The following is a 19,660-nucleotide window of genomic DNA, read 5'->3' as shown; positions in this document are numbered from 1 at the left end:
CTAGTTAGCGGGCATTGACGTAAGGCAGCTGAGAGAGTCTTCGTCGGACACTGAGCCGAGTGCGAGTGGTCCTCCACCTAACCTCGGTCCAGATCCAGGCAGGTTGTCGTCGAGACGGGTGCTCCGTCACCAGCCTGGTGGGCGCAAAGGGTCGCGGAGACGAAGCTCGCCGTCATTCATGTCGCCTACTTGAGACAAGTAATCTACGATGACTTCGGTTTGGAAGCGACTCCAGCGTGTGGGAAAGAGGGCGTCCAAGTTTCACTTCGCTGCTTCTTTTCAACAACTTCTGCTGGAAAGCTCAAGTAAATGGTGAGTAATCGAGTGTGGATTCAAACGTGAACTTGAAACATCTTCAACGGCTTCACGTCTGCTTGATGTTAACGTGTTTTAGTGTTGACAATGCCGCGCACTTTCAGTGGCGTGAAAGAGCGCCTTTATTTACTGCAGACTTTGATGTAAAGTCCATCTTATTTAAAATTGTGCCCATTTTACGGCTGGTGATATTTGTTTTCACTTGTTTTGTGTGGCGGCTACACGCCCCTTCACTTCCGGGTCTTGTTGATGCTGAGCAAGGCTCTGTGCGATACTGACGGATTAGACATCGATGCGATACCAACACTCAACAAGATAACATTTTGTGCTAATTATTAAAAATAGAAAAAATATATAAAAATAATAACTACAAATAAAATTATTTTACTATATATATATATATATATATATATATATATATATATATATATATATTTTTTTAATAAAATAAGAAAAATTGTGTTACTCATTTGCATTGACTCATATTGTGCAAATTATTTAAAAATAAAACAATTATATAAATAAAAATTATTATTTAAAAATTATTATGGTCACGTCTTGTCGACATTGGTATTGATATTAATCAATATTTGTGAGTGGTATTTGTTTACACTTATGAAAGAAGTGTGCTGAAAGAATTTAATTTCATGTGTGTATTGTAGTTTCGAAATATTCCACTGAGGAATTTTTTTCATTAGTTTTTAGTTTATTTTGTTCTAGAAAAATAAAAATCAAGACATCACAATGTTGGGGAATAATGTTTTGTTGCTCTTCTATTGTTTTCGAACATTTACACACATTTACTACACAGTAGTATTAGTGGTATTGGCGCATGGTTCCGAACATTTACACACATTTACTATACAATCGTATTAGTGGTATTGGCGCATGGTATCGGTGTATGTGACTCCTGAAGAGCTGAGTACTTGTACTGGTATCGGTATGTAAAAAGTGTTATGAACATGCCTTGTATTATTCATAATAATGTATCGGTGTTAGCATCAGTGCTACTGGATCTGTATTTTCTTGTAATCCGATGTCTGGCAAATGCTGCCCTGTCATGCACCCACCACTAACAAACACTGTGCAGCAGGTGTTGGATGGCTTTTAGTGTTAAATCCCTGCAAGGGTAGGAGTCTATTTCGGGTCAAGTTATGTAGTGACATATGCGTGCAAGCACACAAACTTTGCTGCTCTTCTCCCGGCTTCCCTGTCACAGTCACAAGTTTTGCCCCTTGCCTCCTGAGAAAAGTTGCTAGGTCACCTCTCGGTCACAGAAGAACACATAATGTGAATGAAATGCTTAAAAACACATTTATATAATAGCGTTAAGGCTGATAATGACTATCTTCCTCTTGCGCCATCCTGTGGTTAACGAAAGCATGACGTTCACGTTTATGTACATTGTGTATAATGTCTGGCAATCTTCCAGGCAACCAGACAAATTGAGGGTGGTGTGGATCAGAAGAAGCAGACGTCAGAGCACAAAGGTAAGAAAGTAACTTATTTGATTTGTCGTAACATGAGGACAAAAAGTATTTGGACATATGAAGTGAAGAAGAAAGAAAAATGGTTGATTGTGTCATTTGGTGTCAATTTATAGCTCCACGGTTGGCAGCCGGGGATTCAGAACCCCTACAGAGGTCTGGTACTCTGGCAGGTCCCTGAAACTTTGGACATCACCGTTACACTCTTTAAGGTGGGAAGTTAAGCTGCTGTACATCCGACAAAATGTTACTTCCACCTGTTATGTCAACAGGAGCCGGCTGCAGAGGAGTTTGAGGACAAAGATTGGACTTTTGTCATTGAAAATGTAAGTCTTTATTGAAAGTTTATCCACATTGCTTTGATTTGACCTTCATTTCTTTGGACTTGTCAGGAGACAAAGGGACGAAGGAAGGTTTTGGCCTCTGCCGACATCAATATGAAGAAGTATGCCAGCGCCACGCCGGCACAGTACGACCTGACGCTAAAGTTGAAACCTCTTTCGACGAAAGTGAAAGAGGCCACGCTCAAACTCAACTTGTCCTGCGTTTTCCTGAAGGAGGGAAAAGCCACGTAAGTAGCGACTCGTTAGTAACAGTATTCATATTTTACTGAATGCTGCATTGTTTTGTTTTTTTGTTGTTGTACTTTTTACAGCGATGAGGACATGCAGAGTTTGGCCAGTCTTATGAGTTTCAAGCAGAGCGACATCGGCAATCTGGACGATTTTAACGACAGTGACGATGAAGTCGGGGATGAAAGGAGGGCGACCTTTGGATCTGGACAAGCTACGCCAGCCACTGGTAAAACATGACATATTTTACAACAAGGAAGCCAGTGAATGTGAACTCAAATAGAGTGACCAACTTTTATTTCCTCTTTTCATTCATCTTCACTTCATGTTTCTATCTCGACCTTTCTTGTCTCATGTTTCGTAGCCCTTGAGCCTTCCACAGCAAGAATTCGTGACCTGGCTTGGAGGCCTGCAACCGAATCTATCTCAAATTGTACACCTTAACAAAAAAACATTTCCATATTCTGCTTTGACACTTCTCATTCATGCTCATGTGCACGTTTCACTTCACTCATGCTCCATTCTTTTTTCACTCAGCAACCACAGAGGTGGATCGCAAAAGGTCATCGGCCGTTAATGCTTCCATCTCCGTTGCATCTCTGCCTGTTCTGTCCAAACATCATCACCCGCCCGTCCCGACGCCCGCCCATCATACTCAGCCCTCTCTGTATGCCTACTCACTGCCAGCCTTTACACAAGCTCACCCTCCGACACATCCCAAAATTTTCCAGCCTGGTTCTGGATCAGGTATCACTCTAGAGACGTTCTCGCAGATGGTAGCAGTTTTTTTGTGTGTGTGTGTGTGAAAAGTTGACCATAAAGCTCCATATAGACCTAAATGGGGATTTGGTGCGTGGTTTACCGCTTTGCTTCTGTTCTCTGCTCAGCTGCCAGAGGGCCTCTCAGCTTCCCAAGCAACACTCCCACTGAAGGAGATCCCCAGCTTCTCCCCACCTTCAGTTCTTCTAAAACCCTTTGCCATTCAACCCCTGATTCCTCTTTTGTCCCTTCCGCCTTAAAGGGTAGCTCACACACAGGTACAAACCACATGCGTATGTTCTCTCCTCTTGTCTGTCTCATTTCCTTCCTTTATTCGCTTCTGTGACCTCCTCCTCTTCAGCTTTTCCTCCTTACGCTACTGCCCCCAAAAAGCCTCAAGCGGTGGAGGCCGGCTCGACGCTGACCCGACCCACCAGTCTCCCCTCTGAGACAGGTACAGGGAGGGCCTCGGCTCTCAAGGGTGTTTTAAGATCCATTTTCCCCACATCTCCCACTCCTTCCTTGCCCTTTTGTCCCTTCTTTGTCTTTGCCCAGCTTCCTGGCAGAGTGAATGGAGACCTCCTAAATGTCAAGCCCCTCTCGCGCCCGCCCTCTCTCCAAAGTTCCTACATCCGTCTGCGGATGATCCCGGGCAGCCTTCTGTGGCGTACAAAAGGCAGAGAGTAGACATACCATGTAAATGCTGCTCTAGAGATATCAATATAAACATTTGTTGCCAGCAACGTCAGATAAGCATGCTCAAATAAATTATGCACACTCTAAAAACAGTTGGGTCAAAAATAACCCAATTATGGGTAACAATGGACAGTCATCTACTTGGGTCAATTTGACCTAACAATGGGTCAAACATTAGTCATGTTGTATAAAACAACCCAGAAAGTTGGGTCAGATTGTCTACTTGGGTCAGTTTGGGTCATTTTCTTTAAAACAACACAGAAAGTTCGGTCAAATTCACCTAAGTAGAGGATCTCACCCAACTTTCTGTTTTTTTGTGTGAGTTTTTTTGCACCAAAAAAAGGGGGCGGGTAATTTTGTCTAAAACAACGCATACAGTTGGGTCAGATCCTTTACTTGGGTTAATTTGACCCTAATTTTGATTAAAAAAAATTGGGTCATTTTGTATAAAACAACTCATAAAGTTAAGTCAGATCCTCCACTTCGGCTAATTTGACCCAACTTTGGGTCACAAATGGGGCCATTTTGTATAAAACAGCCCATAAAGTTGGGTCAGCTCCCCTACTGGTTTAATTTGACCCAACATTTTGGGTTTTAAAGAAAGAAAAAAAGAGGTCATTTTGTATGACACAATCCAGAAAGTTGGGTCAAATCCTCTATTTGGGTCAACTTGATCCAATTTTTTGGGTTGTTTTTGGGGGGGAAAAGGAAATTTAGTATAAAACAACCCATAAAGTTGGGTCAGATCCTCCACTTGGGTTAATTTGATGCTACATTGTCAAAAATGGGGCAATTTTGTATAAAACAACCCATAATGTTGGGTCAGATCCTCTACTTGGGTCAATTTAGCCTAACTTTTTGGGTTGTTTTGAAGGAAAAAAAAGGTCATTTTGTGTAGAACAACCCAGAAAGTTGGGTTTACCCATAAAGTGGATCGGCGTATTTTTGATCCATAATTGGGGCACTTTTGACCCAACAGTTTTTAGAATGCAAGCATGCTTTGAATTCAAAATCATGAAATTCCTTCTCTCTATTTCCCGTCTTCCTTCCCGTCTTTCCATCACACAATCCTCCCCGCCAGCTTCATCCTGCCTGCCTGTGGGCCTTCCTTCCCAACAAAAACACAAGGGCGGTTTTGGATTTGCACCTGCTACTGTCACCGACAGCCACTCGTATCCCTCCATAAGTCCTTTCGCTTCTCTTCCTCCTTCTCAGGCTCATTTATCCCACACTGAGCCCCTAAGTGGCCAAAGTGCAGGTATCTGTTTGAACAGTCTTTGACTTTTCACAGTGGAAAAATGTCAATGCTGTTGCTGTAGCAACATCTTAATTTACAGTTTGAATGTCTTACCTCGATCTTTTTTGCCTTCCCTTTAGAATTCCATAGGCAGTTGAGCACACTGAGTGAAGAGGACCAGCAGTGTACGACACCCACAAGTAAGAATGTGCACAAAATAGGCTGCTTTTAGTCAGGCCGTTATAAAATGAATACATGGATTTCATTCAGGTCCTGATCCAAAAGTAGCTGCCTTCCAGGGCTTGGCATCTGGCACCAGAGATGCATCATTTGGAGTCAAAGTTGTCAAAGCATCAGCAGGGTGAGTAAAAGACTGCTTCATATCCGTTATTGTGCATTCTTAAGGATGGGCGAGTACGGATACCAGGCTGATACCTGGCCTTATTTTTAGGTATATTGGGATATATAGGTCTTTTTTTTTAATGATCTGTCTTTGTTTTTTTTGGGGGGGTGGGGGGATAATTTTATGTATCAAAAGTAGTATCAGTACTTGGTATCGTTGCGTCCTTACACCGGTATCAGTCTGAAAAAAACATCCCTAATAATAAACATCAGCTGCAGGTTGTCCATCGGCATCCCACCCTCATTCGTGGATTTGTATTTGTTTGTCCCTCAGACCTGACAGTATGGCCTCTCTTCTGCCCTTTAACCCCAGAACGCCCTCAGCTCAAGATCAAAAGTATTTTGAGATACCCAAAACACAGATGGATCATACAGAGTGGTCTCTAGTCAAACCGCAAAGCCACTTTTCAAAAATGTCGATTCAATTAGGGAATCAATTTGCCAAAGCTCAGCCTGTTCAGCCTGTGGACTCGTTTTCGCCCGCTCCCCAACATACCTCCTCAAATTTTCCGGCCCATATGTTGCATTTTCCTCAAATGACTACAGACACAACTTGCAAAGGGGAAGTAGGAGGGGGGCAGAGAGAAAAAGCTTTGAGGTAAGTGAGATTCAAAGTGAACCAGTGAACTTGTGAAGTACACAATCAATTCTGTAGTGTAGATTTGACTCAATTTCGAGTGGGACCAAATAGACTCAGTTTTGGAGTAATATTTACTGGAAGAGAGTAAAATAAAGAATTGAAAAATGAATAAATAAAAGTCCTCATGGGTTGAGGAACGAACTCACGACCTTCAGCTTGGAAGACAGCCGATCTACTCCCTGAGTCACGCAGCGCCTGCTGTGTGTTAATATATCGCTCGTCAGCTGGAATTTTCGTAACTCCAAGAGAGTTCCTCTTGGATATGAGTAAACAGTAGGTGGGGCATAGCTCAGGTGGTAGTGTGGCAGTCTCACAAGCTGAAGGTCGTGAGCTTGTTCCTCAACCCTTGAGTGACTTTTTTTTCAATTCTCTATTTTACTGTCTTCCAAGTGTAAATATTACTCTAAAACTGATTTGATTTGGTCCCACTCTAAAAAGACTCAAACTTACTCTAAATAGAAACAAATTTACTCTACAGAATTTAATGTGTAATATTTTTTTGTGACACCCGTCTCTTTTGCCATCCCCACTCCTTCAGAAATGAGTACAATACTGCGTCAGTGACAACTAGTTTCACAGACAACAAGTCTGAGGTGATGAAAAACTTACCGGATGACTTTCCAGGAGAAATTTCCAAAGCAAAAAGTTCAAAGGGAAAACGAAAAATCAGCCCTGCTGTTTTAATTCCCATCAGCGAGAAGAAAACGCAGTGCACTTCATCAGGATTTGACTCTCACTTTGGGTTCGGCTCAGGACAACATCCAGCAACCAACGTGTTACAACAAGTGGAAGCCAAAGTATGTGAAAAAAATCAAGACTCAGAGAACCTTCCACAAAGTCCACATGAGGCACATATTTATATATCTACGGCAGAACTTGCTCCTCTCTGCCCACAAGTCAGTTCTAACCAAACTGTACAGGATTTCCAACCTGGGATGGCAATGAAAGAGCCGAGTATGATACAGTTACAGTCAGCTTGTCCTCAACGTTCAAATGTTGCCGGCATTCCAGCTTATCATCAGTTGGAAGTTTTTCCTGATCATACGAGTGTATCGTTCCAGTCATTACACACTGAGAAATTGCCTTCCCCCGTGTATTCAGACTTGCGTCGTGTCCAGCAACAAGCTGTTATTGACACGAATATGACCAAACAGATCTGGTTGACATGTCCCCGGAGTGCAAGTGTTCTTGGGTTTCCTTGTGCGCCATTCAAGGAAGGTTCAAGCCATTTGTGTATGGCCAGTATTCTCCCGACATGCCCAGAATGCACAGAGATTGCAGGTATGCCATTTAAACAAATGGTTAGCGCAACAACACAAGACGATGACTGGCTGCATTTAAAGACGTCATTTTCATGCAAACAAATGACACCTCAATGTGTTCTGGTTCAGGACGGTTCGCATGAGAGTGAAAGTCGGCACACAGCCATGGTAAATATGCGATCTTCTTGTCCACAGAGAGCTTACACGTATGGTTTGCCTTCTGCGCCAAGTCAAAATGCTAACATGGCTAACTTTGCATATACTTCCCCAAGAAAAAAAAATATCGGTTTTGCGTCTGACCTGAAGCAAAGTCAATTAGCTGAAGAACCAACTGTTGTGACGTTTTTGCCGAGTTGTGCAAAAGAATCTACAGTTCCTGGAATGCCAGCTAGAAAGTGTAGCAAACCTCGGTGGGTAAAGGACAACTTTCTGCTGCTGCCATCACGGGAGTATGCGCTTACAACACATCTGAACGATATCTTTGCTATTGACTGTGATTGGGTGGGTAACATGGCATGCATTGCGTCATCGTGTCCACTGCAAGCCCGTTCATCTGGCTTCCCATCAGTAAAACGTCACAAGTCAGAAGATTTTGTAAATATGATTCATCCACATGTCCTTCCCACATGTCCACGACATTCCAGAGTTAGTGGAATCCCCTCCAGATTCCCCAGTGGATCTGTTAAAACAGAATGGAATGTTGACAGAAGGCCACTTTGGGGGAAAACATTGGACGACCCAGGAAGAATAACAGTAATACACAAGTGCAAGATTCCTTTGAAGGAAAAGACAACCGTTCGAGTAATGGTCTCTATGTTGCCACCGTGTCCCAAAAGTTCTAATGTTTATGGAATTCCTTCCAAGGGTGGTAAAAGTCACAGTTTGACAAAAGAATCCCCCAACATGTTCAAATCTATTATCACTTTCCCGAAGCGTGGTCAGATTGCAGGTTTACCTGCAAAGGATACTTCAGGAGAAAATCATGGTTGGTGTGTGGAATGGGGGACACTTTGGAAGAACCCGCTCACTAGAAGGTCAGCAGTGGTCTACTCGGATTCTCGACTTGATCAAATGTTATCCAAGGACAGAAAAATAATGGTCAGTCTGCTGCCGTACTGTTCTGGACAAGAACTGATTTGTGGATTTCCTTCAGTTCTGCAACTTCAAACTGTTGATACAGAAAAAGAAAATAATCACAGCATGGTACAGTTGCTGCCGTCTTGCCCAAGACAAACAAGCATTGTGGGTGTCCCCTCTAAAGTGCTGTCAGGCTTTGGTGATGACAACAGAAGACTATGGGGAGGGTTGATGACATCACAATTGCCTCATCAAGATGCACTGAAGGCACCACTTTCACTTCAACTTACAGTTGACGGAATAATAGACTCGGGCAAAAAACTTCAAAATATGATGAATATTGTGCCATCTTGTCCAAAGACGGCTTCCCTGCTGGGGATGCCATCAACCAGTTCACAGCGTTTAGTACAATCAGAGCAACAGATTAAAATGCCAGTGTTGACAACGCCATTCCCAATTTCATACGATTTGGACGTAAAGAAAGGAAATTGCGACTTGGAATCACCTTTGGGGATAATTGATGACAAACATGGTTTGATGGTGGCAACTGAGGAAGAAGTAGCCGCTTTAAAACGAGGGTGAGTTACTTAATATTGTTGGTTATTGTGGAATGTCAGATTTGTTGTTTGTTTAAATATCACTTTCGAACGATATTTCAGAAACACAGATGGCCGAATACCACTTTTAATCAGTGACACGCCGTTGTCAGACAAGAGGTGGGTTGTATGGGTTTGCAATGTAACCGAGAAACGGCATGCCACGTTCGCGCAAAAAAGACTTGACTGATTTGTGTGCTTTAACTTTAGTTTGATTGGCGTGAACGACAATTTGCTCTTCAAGAAGTGAAGTGCGCTTAACTGAGCTTGTGTGTTTTGCTCCCTAACATGCAAGCACAAACTGTAAACCTGAATTCATTCTGGAGTTCAATTTATATTTTCCTGATCCATAGAAATGAAAACATGGTTTCGCTGCAGCCGTCTCGCCAAATGAAAAGTGCTTCCGGCAAGCAGATGCTTAAGCAGTACCCAACAGAAAGGATCAGTCTACATGAGGATCTACCAAAGGCGTCCGCAGAGTTGACTGGCGATGTGGCGACAACTGAAGAAATTCTCAGTCCGCTTTCATCAGTCCTGTTCACAAGTTCCATCCCTGATGATGAAGTGAAGCCGAAGACTGCCATGATAAACATGACGCCGATACTTGACTCTGATATGAAACAATCCAGTCGATGCTGCAATTGGAGTATGGTTGACATGCATCCTTGTTGTCCAAGTGTGTCCTGCATTCTTGGTACACCATCATTGAGTGAAGTCATTTATAGATTTTGGTTATCTCCACCAGAGGCACTTTTTATCAAGGAAGCAGGGAAGACTGTCATCATTAAAGATATACTTATCAATGATGAAATGAAAACCATGGCGTTATTAAGCCCAGCTTGTCCAAAACATTTGTGTATTCCTGGAATTCCATCCGCTTTGGCGCAAACAGTCGTCTTTAACTTGTCAAGTATGATCCACATCCTCCCATCCCTTCCGGCCACCTCCATTATTGCTGGACTTCCATCTTTACTCAAAGCCGACAGCAAAGGCTGGGATGTTATTGGGATTAACCGCTCCTTATGGAAGAGAGAGAATACATTTGGGTCTGAATGGACGGTCAGCAGAAATCGACCCTTTGAGCCCAGCATGGCTGAAAAGAAGACATCGTTGATTGGAAGATTTCGCAAAGACGAGAGGACAATGAAGACAATGGCTTCCCTTGTACCATCCTGTCCAAAAGAGGCACTGACACCAGGATTCCCCACTCATCCACACCCTACAACTACATATTGTGCACCAAATATGATAAGCCTTTATACGGTTTGCCCCCGGGTTTCAAACATACCCGGTTTTGCATCAGTTGATGGAAGTGAGAGCCTTGGTTGGGTGATGGAAAATGAGTTGTTGTCAAAGCAGAAGGTCAAAAAGGGCTTCATACTGGACATGACTAACGAGCATAAAAATAAACAGCGAAACATGTATTCTCTTGTCCCATCCTGTCCTACAGCCTCACATGTAAATGGCATCCCATCCAATCCCCATCCCAAAGTGCTACATTATAGCACAAACGTAATAAGCCTCCTTCATTTGTGCCCTCCAGTTTCTACTGTTCCTGGAATGCCATCAGTTGACGATAACAATGAAGGATGGATTGTTGAGAAGGGTTCATTGATTCAAAAACCACAAAAGAATACAAAGTTAAAGATAAGAAGTGTGCCAGACCACCTAGACAAAGCAAACAACATGTTCGCTATTGTACCTTCTTGTCCAGAAGCATCCAAAATCCACGGACTTCCCTCATCACCTCAAAGCGAATACAAGATCAATTTGGCACCTTGCTGCCCACGGTCGTCATCTCTAAAAGGATTTGCGTCCGTTTGTACACCCCCGATTGTTGGATGGCTGCATGAAAGAAATCTCATCCTGGGAACACCTCAGAGAAAATTGGCAGGGATGATTATAGCACCTGCTGGGAAGAAACAGAATGGGGGCAGTATGGCAACAATGTCGTGGTCATGTCCCAAAAAGGCGAGACTTTGTGGGTTTCCATCCGCTGAAGTTGTAAACAAACCATCAGATATTGTCAGCTTATACTCAACTGCTCCATGCATTTCCCGTACCCCTGGTTTCCCATCAGCAAGGATGCTTAGCTTTGAACCTTCGACAACACAAAACCATTACTCCTGCGAGAAGTTCTTGTTTGCAGATCTGCGGAAGTACATGACGGATTTCATCGCTGAACCCCTTGAAATGTATACGCATGAACATGAAGAAATTAAGCACATGGTATTCATAGCTCCATCATGTCCACATATGACTAAAATTCCTGGAATGTCAAGCATCTCGCTATCGAACACAACCTGGAAAGAAACAAATCAGTTGTCTGCTGAAGAAGCCACACGTGGCGACGGCACCCGCGCAGCGCTTGCATCTGGTGAGATATTTTTGCTGTTAACATTTGGCTCACTTCCTTGTGATACTTCCTTGAATTTGACAGTTTGCTTCTGTAACAGAGGATAAATGCCAAGAAAGTCACAGCACAGAGCTTCCATTTGATGAGTAAGTGAAGGAACCCACTTGCATGTGTTATGCCGTGAGCCTAACATGGAATGCCTGCGTCATACATGTAACCACAGTGTATGGATAGATTTATGTGGGGTAACATCATTGAATTTGGATCTTTAGCGTAACAAAAGGAGTAGCAGCAGTGGAGGCCCAAACGCAGAAGAAAGATGGGGCATCAGAGCCCGAGGTTGTCTTAGGCTGGGAAATTCTGGACGTAGACGGAATGTTAATTGAAAAACAGACGGAAGCTTTGCCATCAGCAGAGGCCGAAGACACTCCTGGAATAGTACAAACTATTGTTGGTGTTCTCCATAAAGGGTAAGTGGCTTGGAATGGAGAGCATGCAAGCGCAGACATTTGATTGGACGGCTCCTATTCCTGAATAGCGATGCTTGTTTTCACAGCTGCACGTTTGTCATTAGCATTGATTTGCTCTTGTTGACTGAAATGTCACATTTTTCACAGTTATGAAACGGTAGCATCCATTTTGGGGCCATCTGGTTCATCGGTGAACGATCTTCAGCTGAAGGTTGACTCGGCTTTGCCAACAGCAGACCAGACTTTAATCTTTTCATGTGAAGATTTACCTGATTCTGTAGACAAGGTGATTTTATCCGAGCAGTTTGAGAACAATCGCCTGGGAGACGATCATGTGGTACTTCCATCACCGCCTTCAGATAGCGATGATGGGTTTATGGTTTGTGTGAGTATGAAGAAATGGCCGCCACTGACGGCAGCCGACATTACTGGTTTGTCAATGGAAGTTGGACATGAGGAACAGGAAGCTTTGCTTGATCAGAGTCATGCAAGCGATCAGGACTGCACAAACATGTCAGTGTGCATTGACAGTTTGTCAGTAAGGCATCAGAATGCCAAACGACATGAGGTCGAAACCTCTTCCAAGTTGGAACCCGGGTGAGTGTTTCTGAATAATCAACCGCCTACCGTTCGTGTTTGATCTTGTTCGGCGTGAAAGTTCTTTTCAATGACTCTTTTGGTCATTTGGAGTTGTTGTGCTGCATGGAGTACAAAAATAGACTCAAAAATTCTGAAAGTTTTCTTTTCTCGTCCTTAAGCCCACATTTAGCAAGTCCTGATCCAACCCATCCTACAATAACTGAACCGTTGACAGATGCCAAACGAAATCCAGAAACACTTTTGGACAAAACCTTAGATGATCTGTATCTTTGCATGGTTGAAGCACAGGAACAGATAACAGTCCCTCAGCAAGATTCATGTGGACCGGAACAAGCCACCATTTTACAACAGTCAGACCACAGCCAAAATTTGGACGGATTGTCTATCCTTCCCAAGGTCGTTCCAATCCAGTCTTGTGAGATTATTTTAACAGAACCAGTCAAGGACCTTTCCGAGAGTAGCGTTCCTGTAGATAAAGATGGAAGTGTTCACTTTCCCCACGCAATTGCCAGTCAAGAAAAAATGGATCATGTCCCTCCTGATGTGGAAACAAGACCGGGAGGCAAAATAGTCCAAACCACAACACAAGTCCAGGCTTCTGCTCAAGGACCCTTCATCTTGGAAACAAAGGAACATGAAAGTGTGGCATTAAAAGCAGAGCCACGTGGGGATGTTGTTGAGCAACACGCGTCCTTGTCAATTATCAAAAAGATCGGTCTGCAAAAAAGTGGCATGGAAGTTCCTCTTAGAAAGCAACCCATCCCAAAGCCTCGGGTGAGGAAATGCGCCAGCGAAGAAGAGTCTCACGTAGGAGGTCATCCTCTGGATGACGACGACGGGAGGTTGAAAGAACAAGTGTTGACCGTACGCTTGAGGAAAAGCAGGCTTCAAGTTGATGACGCTACAACCGTGCCTGTGCCAAAACCAAGAGTTAAGAAACGTCTGAGCAATTCCTTCCCGGATGACGCTGCAGTTTTTTGCCCGCCTCCTACTTCCTTGTCAGACACAGTAACAGACACCTCGGGCCGAGAGGTAAATCGCCACAATGAGCAAGGCAGCTTGCCGGTTCCGCTGCCTCGAGTCAGGAAGCACCACGACGCGACTCTTTTCAAAAACACACCACCCGCAGACTTCTTATCTCAAGGAAAACCTCCGCCTGTGGGGGCCTCCTGCAAGGCAGCAGAGGATGCATCGGCAGTACGGGATGCAGGTGTAACGGGTCCACCTGAGATGGATACGTACTTTGCATTAGATCAGGATAACCAGTTACACGTCGAAGATACTGGAAGCGCTAAATCAGCTGATTTAAAGAACGAAGTTTCGGACTGCAGCTTTGTTTCTATGGATTTTGCTGCTGCTTGTTTAGACGAAGACAGGTAAGAATAACATTAAAAAATAAAAGTCCGGTGCATAAATTGTGGTGCTGTGTGTGTTTTTATTAGTTCTATAGGTTGAAACTCCAGCAATGTTTACGTTTTGCTTATACATCACATTTTATGATTATAGGAGCAGTCCGCATGTAGACAAAAGTAAAACCCAAGTGAGCTTCCACCAAACCTTGACTCCAACAAAACCCGAAGCTGCGTTGGCACCTCCAGAAGTAAGTTCATCCCCAAATGTATACGAGCAACCTGCAACCCGGAGAGTTATCTGTGATACGAATTCTATGCGGTAGAATCTTTCAGGAAGTCAAAACCTGGTGACGTCCAGTCAGTCTCTGCTGGAGTGGTGCAAGGAGGTCACTCAAGATCACAAGGGACTGAAGATAACCAACTTCAGCACTTCCTGGAGGAACGGCCTGGCATTTTGTGCCATCTTGCATCACTTTCACCCAGAAAAGATGTAAGCAGACACAAACAGGAAAAAAACTACAACACTAATGAATCAATAATCATGATAGAAGTATCCAAAGTACTGTTCTGCAAAATTCTATTTTTCCTTTTTTTTCTTCTTAGTAATTATGAATTGTTGGACCCATATGACATCAAACACAACAATAAAAAGGTGATTAACATTTGATTAGTTGATGTTAACTTAAAGGGCAAGTCAACCCCCCCAAAATGTCTTGACAATAATATCTTCTATGCAGCCCCACTAGTATAAAAATTTCTATTCTGCTTAATATTATGTTAATGGAATATGAGTTAAGCAGCACAATCCATCAGTTTTTATCACTATCAGAAGACGGCCATTTTGTTACCTGCTGTCGAGTAAAAATGACATCATAGTTGTTTTAGTACTCATGTAGCAATCACAGCTCAGCTTCAGAAAACAGGTGAGCTGTGATTGGTCGTAGTCTGAGCCCTGAGCAACTGTGATGTCATTTTTACTCTACAGCAAAATGGCCGCCCCCTGAGATGGATAAAAGTGGCTGGATTTTGCTGCATAACTCATATTCCACAAATGTAATATTAATCAGAATGTCATGTTTAGACTAGTGAGGGCACATATAACATATTGCAAAGAAATGTTTAAGGTTGACTTCCCCTTCAAAAATGGCCTAACAACGATTGATGTGATGTTTCTGGAATTGGCAGGCCTTTGACGGTTTCGCTGAGCTTGGCATTTCCAGGCTGATGGAGCCCTCAGACATGGTCATGCTCGCTGTGCCCGATCGCCTCATCGTCATGACATACCTCAGCCAGATTCGCACTTATTTTATGGGCCAGGAGCTCAGCGTGCTTCATATTGAAAAAGACGCCAGTGAGTCCAGCTACGCCGTCACGGCGGACCGGGAGAGCGAAGAGGACCCTGAGGCCGCTGTTCGCTACTGCACCCAGAGGCTTCAGGAGGAGGGCATTAGTCTGGAGACCAACGGGTCTGTTGGAGCAGAACACGAGGACGAAAGCATCACGGGTGTAGCTCCGCCCCCAAGAAGCAAACAGTCGCAGGCTTCCGGGGCTGGCGGCGCGCAGGCACCGGTTGCCCCGCCGAGGTCTCATTTGCCGCCCAAGTGTGGTTTCTCTCACGTTAGAGACGCAGATCTGCTCAAGAAGCGCAGGTCTCAACGGAGGAGCGCGTCTGAGGAGGATGGAGACACATCCGTGGTAGGATCCTCTTTGGGATTCAGTTTGGTCTTTTGAAATTAACTTTTTAAACAACGCTTTCCATTTTTACAGGCTTTTGCGGAACTAGAAGACAGCGGAAGTGTCAGAACCGGTCAGTCTATTTACTTGTGCGCTCACAACGATGGATGCATATCGAATACATCACAGCTTGACTGTTTCATTTACTTTACAGAGACAACAGGGACTCTGGCTGAGGTGGGAAGACGAGAAGGCCAGGTTAGTTTTTGCTGAAATCGTAAACATTAGGGGTGTCAGGTGATTACAATTTTTAACCATAATTAATCGCATGTTTCGAATAGTTAACTCACGATTAATCGCAAATTGTATATCTGTTCTAAATGTACAATAAAATATTTTTTTCCTAAGTTTTCATACTTTTGTTAACATAAGTGGAAAAAAAATGTTAAACTAATAGAAATGTGGCTATTGTGTGTGTAATTCATCAAATTGAATTAAAATTAAAAAAAAGCTGTCCTACTGTCAAAAACGGGTGTGATATTGATTTGTGTTTAGGTCTTTTTTTTGCCACTAGATGGCATAATTACATTTATAAGACATTGGTGACAGCTCAGGGCACTTTTCTTTTCATATTGAGAACTATCAAATCTTTAACATGAAGTAACTTGTGAAAGTCAGCACATTTTTAAAATGGTAAAATACAACTTGACCCCAGTCTCCACAAATATATGCATTATTAATTATTACTGCTAAATTTTGACGTGGACGTGGCTGCTGCGTTGCAACTGGAATTCCCACAGGCTTTCCAAGTCATTAACCGCGCATTGAAAAAAAATGATGGCGTTAAAGGAACTTTAAATTAACTCCAAATGAACGCAGTAATTTTGACATCCCTAATATGTACATACATCAGCACTCCACTACAAATATTTGTGTGCAGGACCCCAGCCAGTATGTACTAAGTCAAATGGAAGCCCTGGAAGCAGAACAAAACCATATAGACACCAGAGCTGCAGTTGTTGAGAGGACACTCCGACAACTCATGGAAACAAGTGATTGATCTCCGTTCATTTTGAGAAGGATTTATTCCTTGAATGAAATTTGACGCAATGTGTGCGTTCGCCTACAGGCAGCGACAAGGTGGAGGAGGAAAGGTTGATTCAGGAATGGTTTACACTGGTCAACAAAAAGAACGCATTGATTAGACGACAGGATCACCTGCAGCTATTGTAAGATATCTCAAGATGTGACATAGACAGAAGAATCCATTCAGAAATGGTCACATGATGATGATGATGCTGTGATTGATAGGCTGGAGGAGCACGATTTGGAAAAAAGGTTTGAGCTGTTGACCAAAGAGCTGCGAGACATAATGGCCCTTGAAGGTTTGTCCGCAACAAAAAGCAATCCTTCTGTCCTGTTTTCGTCCTTCTCAACCTCACTTGAATGCTTTGCTGTTGCGGCGTTCAGAGTGGCAAAAGACGCTGGCCCACAAACAGAGGGAGCAGTTGCTGCTTAAGGAGCTGGTATCACTGGTCGACCAGAGGGACGAACTGGTCCGCAATATGGACGTCAAGGAGAGACGGTGAGAGGATGAGGTCACTGGAAGTCATTTGAACGGCTAGTCTGTGTGAACTCAAGCCACGCTTCTGTCTCTCCAGCGCTCTGGAGGAGGACGAGCGCCTTGAACGAGGCCTGGAGCAGCGCCGGAGGAAGTACGCCAATCAGCAGGAGAAGTGTCTAATGCAGTGACGTTCACCGAGTTTGGAATGACGTCCTTACCAAAGATTGAGTTTTTTTTACTTATTTAGTTTCAAGTCTTGCTCAGAATAGTAACTTAACTGATAGTGATTTCAAAAACAACTTTTAAAGATATGGGAAGTGTTGGTCACACTTTAATGCCAGGAATTGCTTGATGACAGCATGAGTTTACATGTAGGCTCACTTTTTAAATTGAGGGGCTACCTGCAGGGTACGGTAGTGGTCTCTAGGTGGCACTGAAAGCCACATCAGGACTCCTCTGAAAATGTATACTGTATTCAGAATGACACTTTGTATTATTTGTCATTTTCAAATGAATATTCTGTTTCATTCAGCCATATCTGCTGCTTTGGACAATTGTTTTAAATGCGCTATGCACTGAGACTAAGAAGGGATATTGGAAATTCTTACACACACAAAAAAAAATAGAATTTATCCCCAAAGTGATGTTACTGTTGCATGTGTGTTACATAATAGACTAACTATTTTTGACTGTGCCTTGTTACTTTGTTACTGAGGGATGTTTGTTACTTTAAAAAAAGCAAAAAGGGCTCATTCTTTTTTAAGATGGACTTTAATATATATGTGTGTGTGTGTTTGTGTGCGTGCGTGCGTGCGTTAATTGGAGCTTTAACTATTTATTCTGTGTTCGTGTGCCGCCTGCAGAGCTACAGCCTTCCTCTTTTTTTCCCCTCTTTTAACCAAAAATGTGCTTTTCCTCTGATTGCTGCATCTGTATTGTGCTGCGTTGCACCTAAAGAATTACATACAGTACGAACTGTATATTTATAGGAAAGTAAACATCATGCACATGTTCTAGTCTTTCTATAACCCAATAGCAGCTGATCAAAGCTTGCAAGTCAGGATTCATGGAAATAGGATTTGGTGTCAGTGACATGAAAGTAGGATTGAACCACTGAAGGGTTGCAGGTGGCAATGCTGGCTTTGTCCAGAAGAATGCTAACAGGTAACTGAACTGACCGTTGTTTTCTCGTTACATTTGCACATTTGTCAAGTTTGCAAAGCCCTAAATGTTTTTGCTTTTTTGCTGCGTTAAAAAAAAAAAACTGTTGTAATTAAAGATGTTTTGTGAGTTCACTTTGTCCAGAATTGTGGTTTGATCTTTTTAATGAGATTTTTTCCATATCCATAACATTAATGAATTGACATTATAAAATATCCCTGTTAGTGCTTGTGTTCTTACAACATTTATATGGCATTCGAGGTAGCAGATGTTCCAGGCAATCAAAAGGTCTAAAAAGTCTCATTTTAGCACTTCTCAAGACTCAGGTGTGTTGACTCAACAGTGTTTGCTATGACACTGTGCGCGCACGCCATTGCGGATGTTTGCACTGTTCTTTCAGGCCAACTTCAACTTCTTTTTGTTGTTGAGGATGTTCAGAGTCAACTGTTATTTATGATTCAAAGCAGAAGGTGAGTAGGACTTTTTGTTTGTATGTGTTTGTTCGTCTGTTGCCACAATAACCACTCAGATGCATTTGCTGTTAGGATCCTACTGAAAATTTGGCAATCTGTCATACTGGTGTGTTGTATCTGTTTACGTATAAGTACATTATTTGAGCTATTCACCTACCTAGTATATTTTGCTACTGCTGGAATAGGCAGGACACCTTTTGTGTTGTGTGTTTCCTGAGTTGCTGAGATTAGGAGCAGACCCACAGGCCTGATTTCAAGGAACTCGGCAAGAAACTGAAGACTCATTTGTCCCAGCTGCCAGTCCTGGAGGCCAGCCAGGAAGGAGGCCAGCTCAATCAAGCTTGGAGGCTGCAGCTGCTGCCTCAATGGATTAACACGCGCACTGTGAACATTTCAGCCAGTCGAGTCCTGTGGATGTGGAGGAAGTCTATTACGATTGGATCAATTGCGACAGGATTCTAAAAAAAATGTGTTGAGAGCTATAAGCACACCTATGTAGAAACCACTAAAGGGCAGGGAAGGACATCCAGGAATATGTCATGAAAGAAAAACACTGAGCTTTATTTTATTTTGTGATTAAAGCAGTGATTGTCAACCAGTCATGCTACCTAACTTTTTTTTTTATTTTTAAGTACAAAATGTTTTTATTTTACATTAAATGCAGGTATCTGACCTTTTTTTTTTTGTAATCAAACGCAGGCCTACTCGGTTAATGTATTCTAATATTAGTCATGATTATACTGGTACTTCATGGAGAGAAGTATATTTTTGAGGTGATACTTTGTGTAAATATTTTGAGAAACTTTGGCCTGAGAACTTAAAAGGACAGCATGAGTGACTAATGAAAGTAGCGCTTTAGTATTTTTATTTTTGCTTGATTACTGGTGGAATTTGCACTTATATTACGAGGTGTTTTTTCAACATTCTTTATGAAAATTAATTATTAGAAAGTATGTACATGACGAAA

At 42.8% G+C, this 19,660-nt stretch overlaps 1 protein-coding gene across 12 annotated transcripts; it reads left to right on the top strand.

Annotated features, from left to right (window-relative positions):
* Positions 1-7: 7 nt before the first annotated feature.
* Positions 8-19,291, top strand: ehbp1l1a (EH domain binding protein 1-like 1a). Of its 12 annotated transcripts, XM_077545072.1 has the most exons (26): positions 8-312; positions 1,748-1,805; positions 1,919-2,014; positions 2,075-2,128; positions 2,195-2,373; positions 2,458-2,603; positions 2,739-2,807; positions 2,912-3,121; positions 3,262-3,411; positions 3,495-3,587; positions 3,689-3,829; positions 4,911-5,087; positions 5,207-5,266; positions 5,337-5,427; positions 5,743-6,066; positions 13,976-14,069; positions 14,145-14,311; positions 14,425-14,473; positions 15,007-15,516; positions 15,589-15,628; positions 15,710-15,753; positions 16,436-16,547; positions 16,625-16,724; positions 16,807-16,880; positions 16,966-17,080; positions 17,157-19,291. In XM_077545072.1, the coding sequence occupies exons 1-26, from the start codon at positions 209-211 to the stop codon at positions 17,245-17,247; spliced, it is 3,348 nt and encodes a 1,115-aa protein (XP_077401198.1). In that variant the 5' UTR covers positions 8-208; the 3' UTR covers positions 17,248-19,291. The 12 variants fall into 12 exon arrangements, with proteins under 12 accessions (XP_077401198.1, XP_077401199.1, XP_077401203.1 ...); XM_077545073.1 differs by lacking the exon at positions 2,739-2,807; XM_077545077.1 differs by lacking the exon at positions 5,743-6,066.
* The last annotated feature ends 369 nt before the right edge of the window (positions 19,292-19,660 follow it).

This window comes from Vanacampus margaritifer, chromosome 15 (assembly GCF_051991255.1).
Source record: "Vanacampus margaritifer isolate UIUO_Vmar chromosome 15, RoL_Vmar_1.0, whole genome shotgun sequence".
NCBI classification, from domain to species: Eukaryota; Metazoa; Chordata; class Actinopteri; order Syngnathiformes; family Syngnathidae; genus Vanacampus; species Vanacampus margaritifer.
Note: the sequence above shows the minus strand (reverse complement) of the source record. Positions and strands in the feature narration are given on the sequence as shown.

Bases quoted from the DNA above. Each gene is read 5' to 3' on its own strand.
- ehbp1l1a (XM_077545068.1), top strand. From the start codon at position 9,332: ATGCAAGCACAAACTGTAAACCTGAATTCATTCTGGAGTTCAATTTAT. The intron at 15,514-15,588 runs GTGGTAGGATCC...CCATTTTTACAG, and splicing joins AGGAGGATGGAGACACATCC to GCTTTTGCGGAACTAGAAGA. The intron at 15,754-16,435 runs GTTAGTTTTTGC...ATTTGTGTGCAG, and splicing joins TGGGAAGACGAGAAGGCCAG to GACCCCAGCCAGTATGTACT.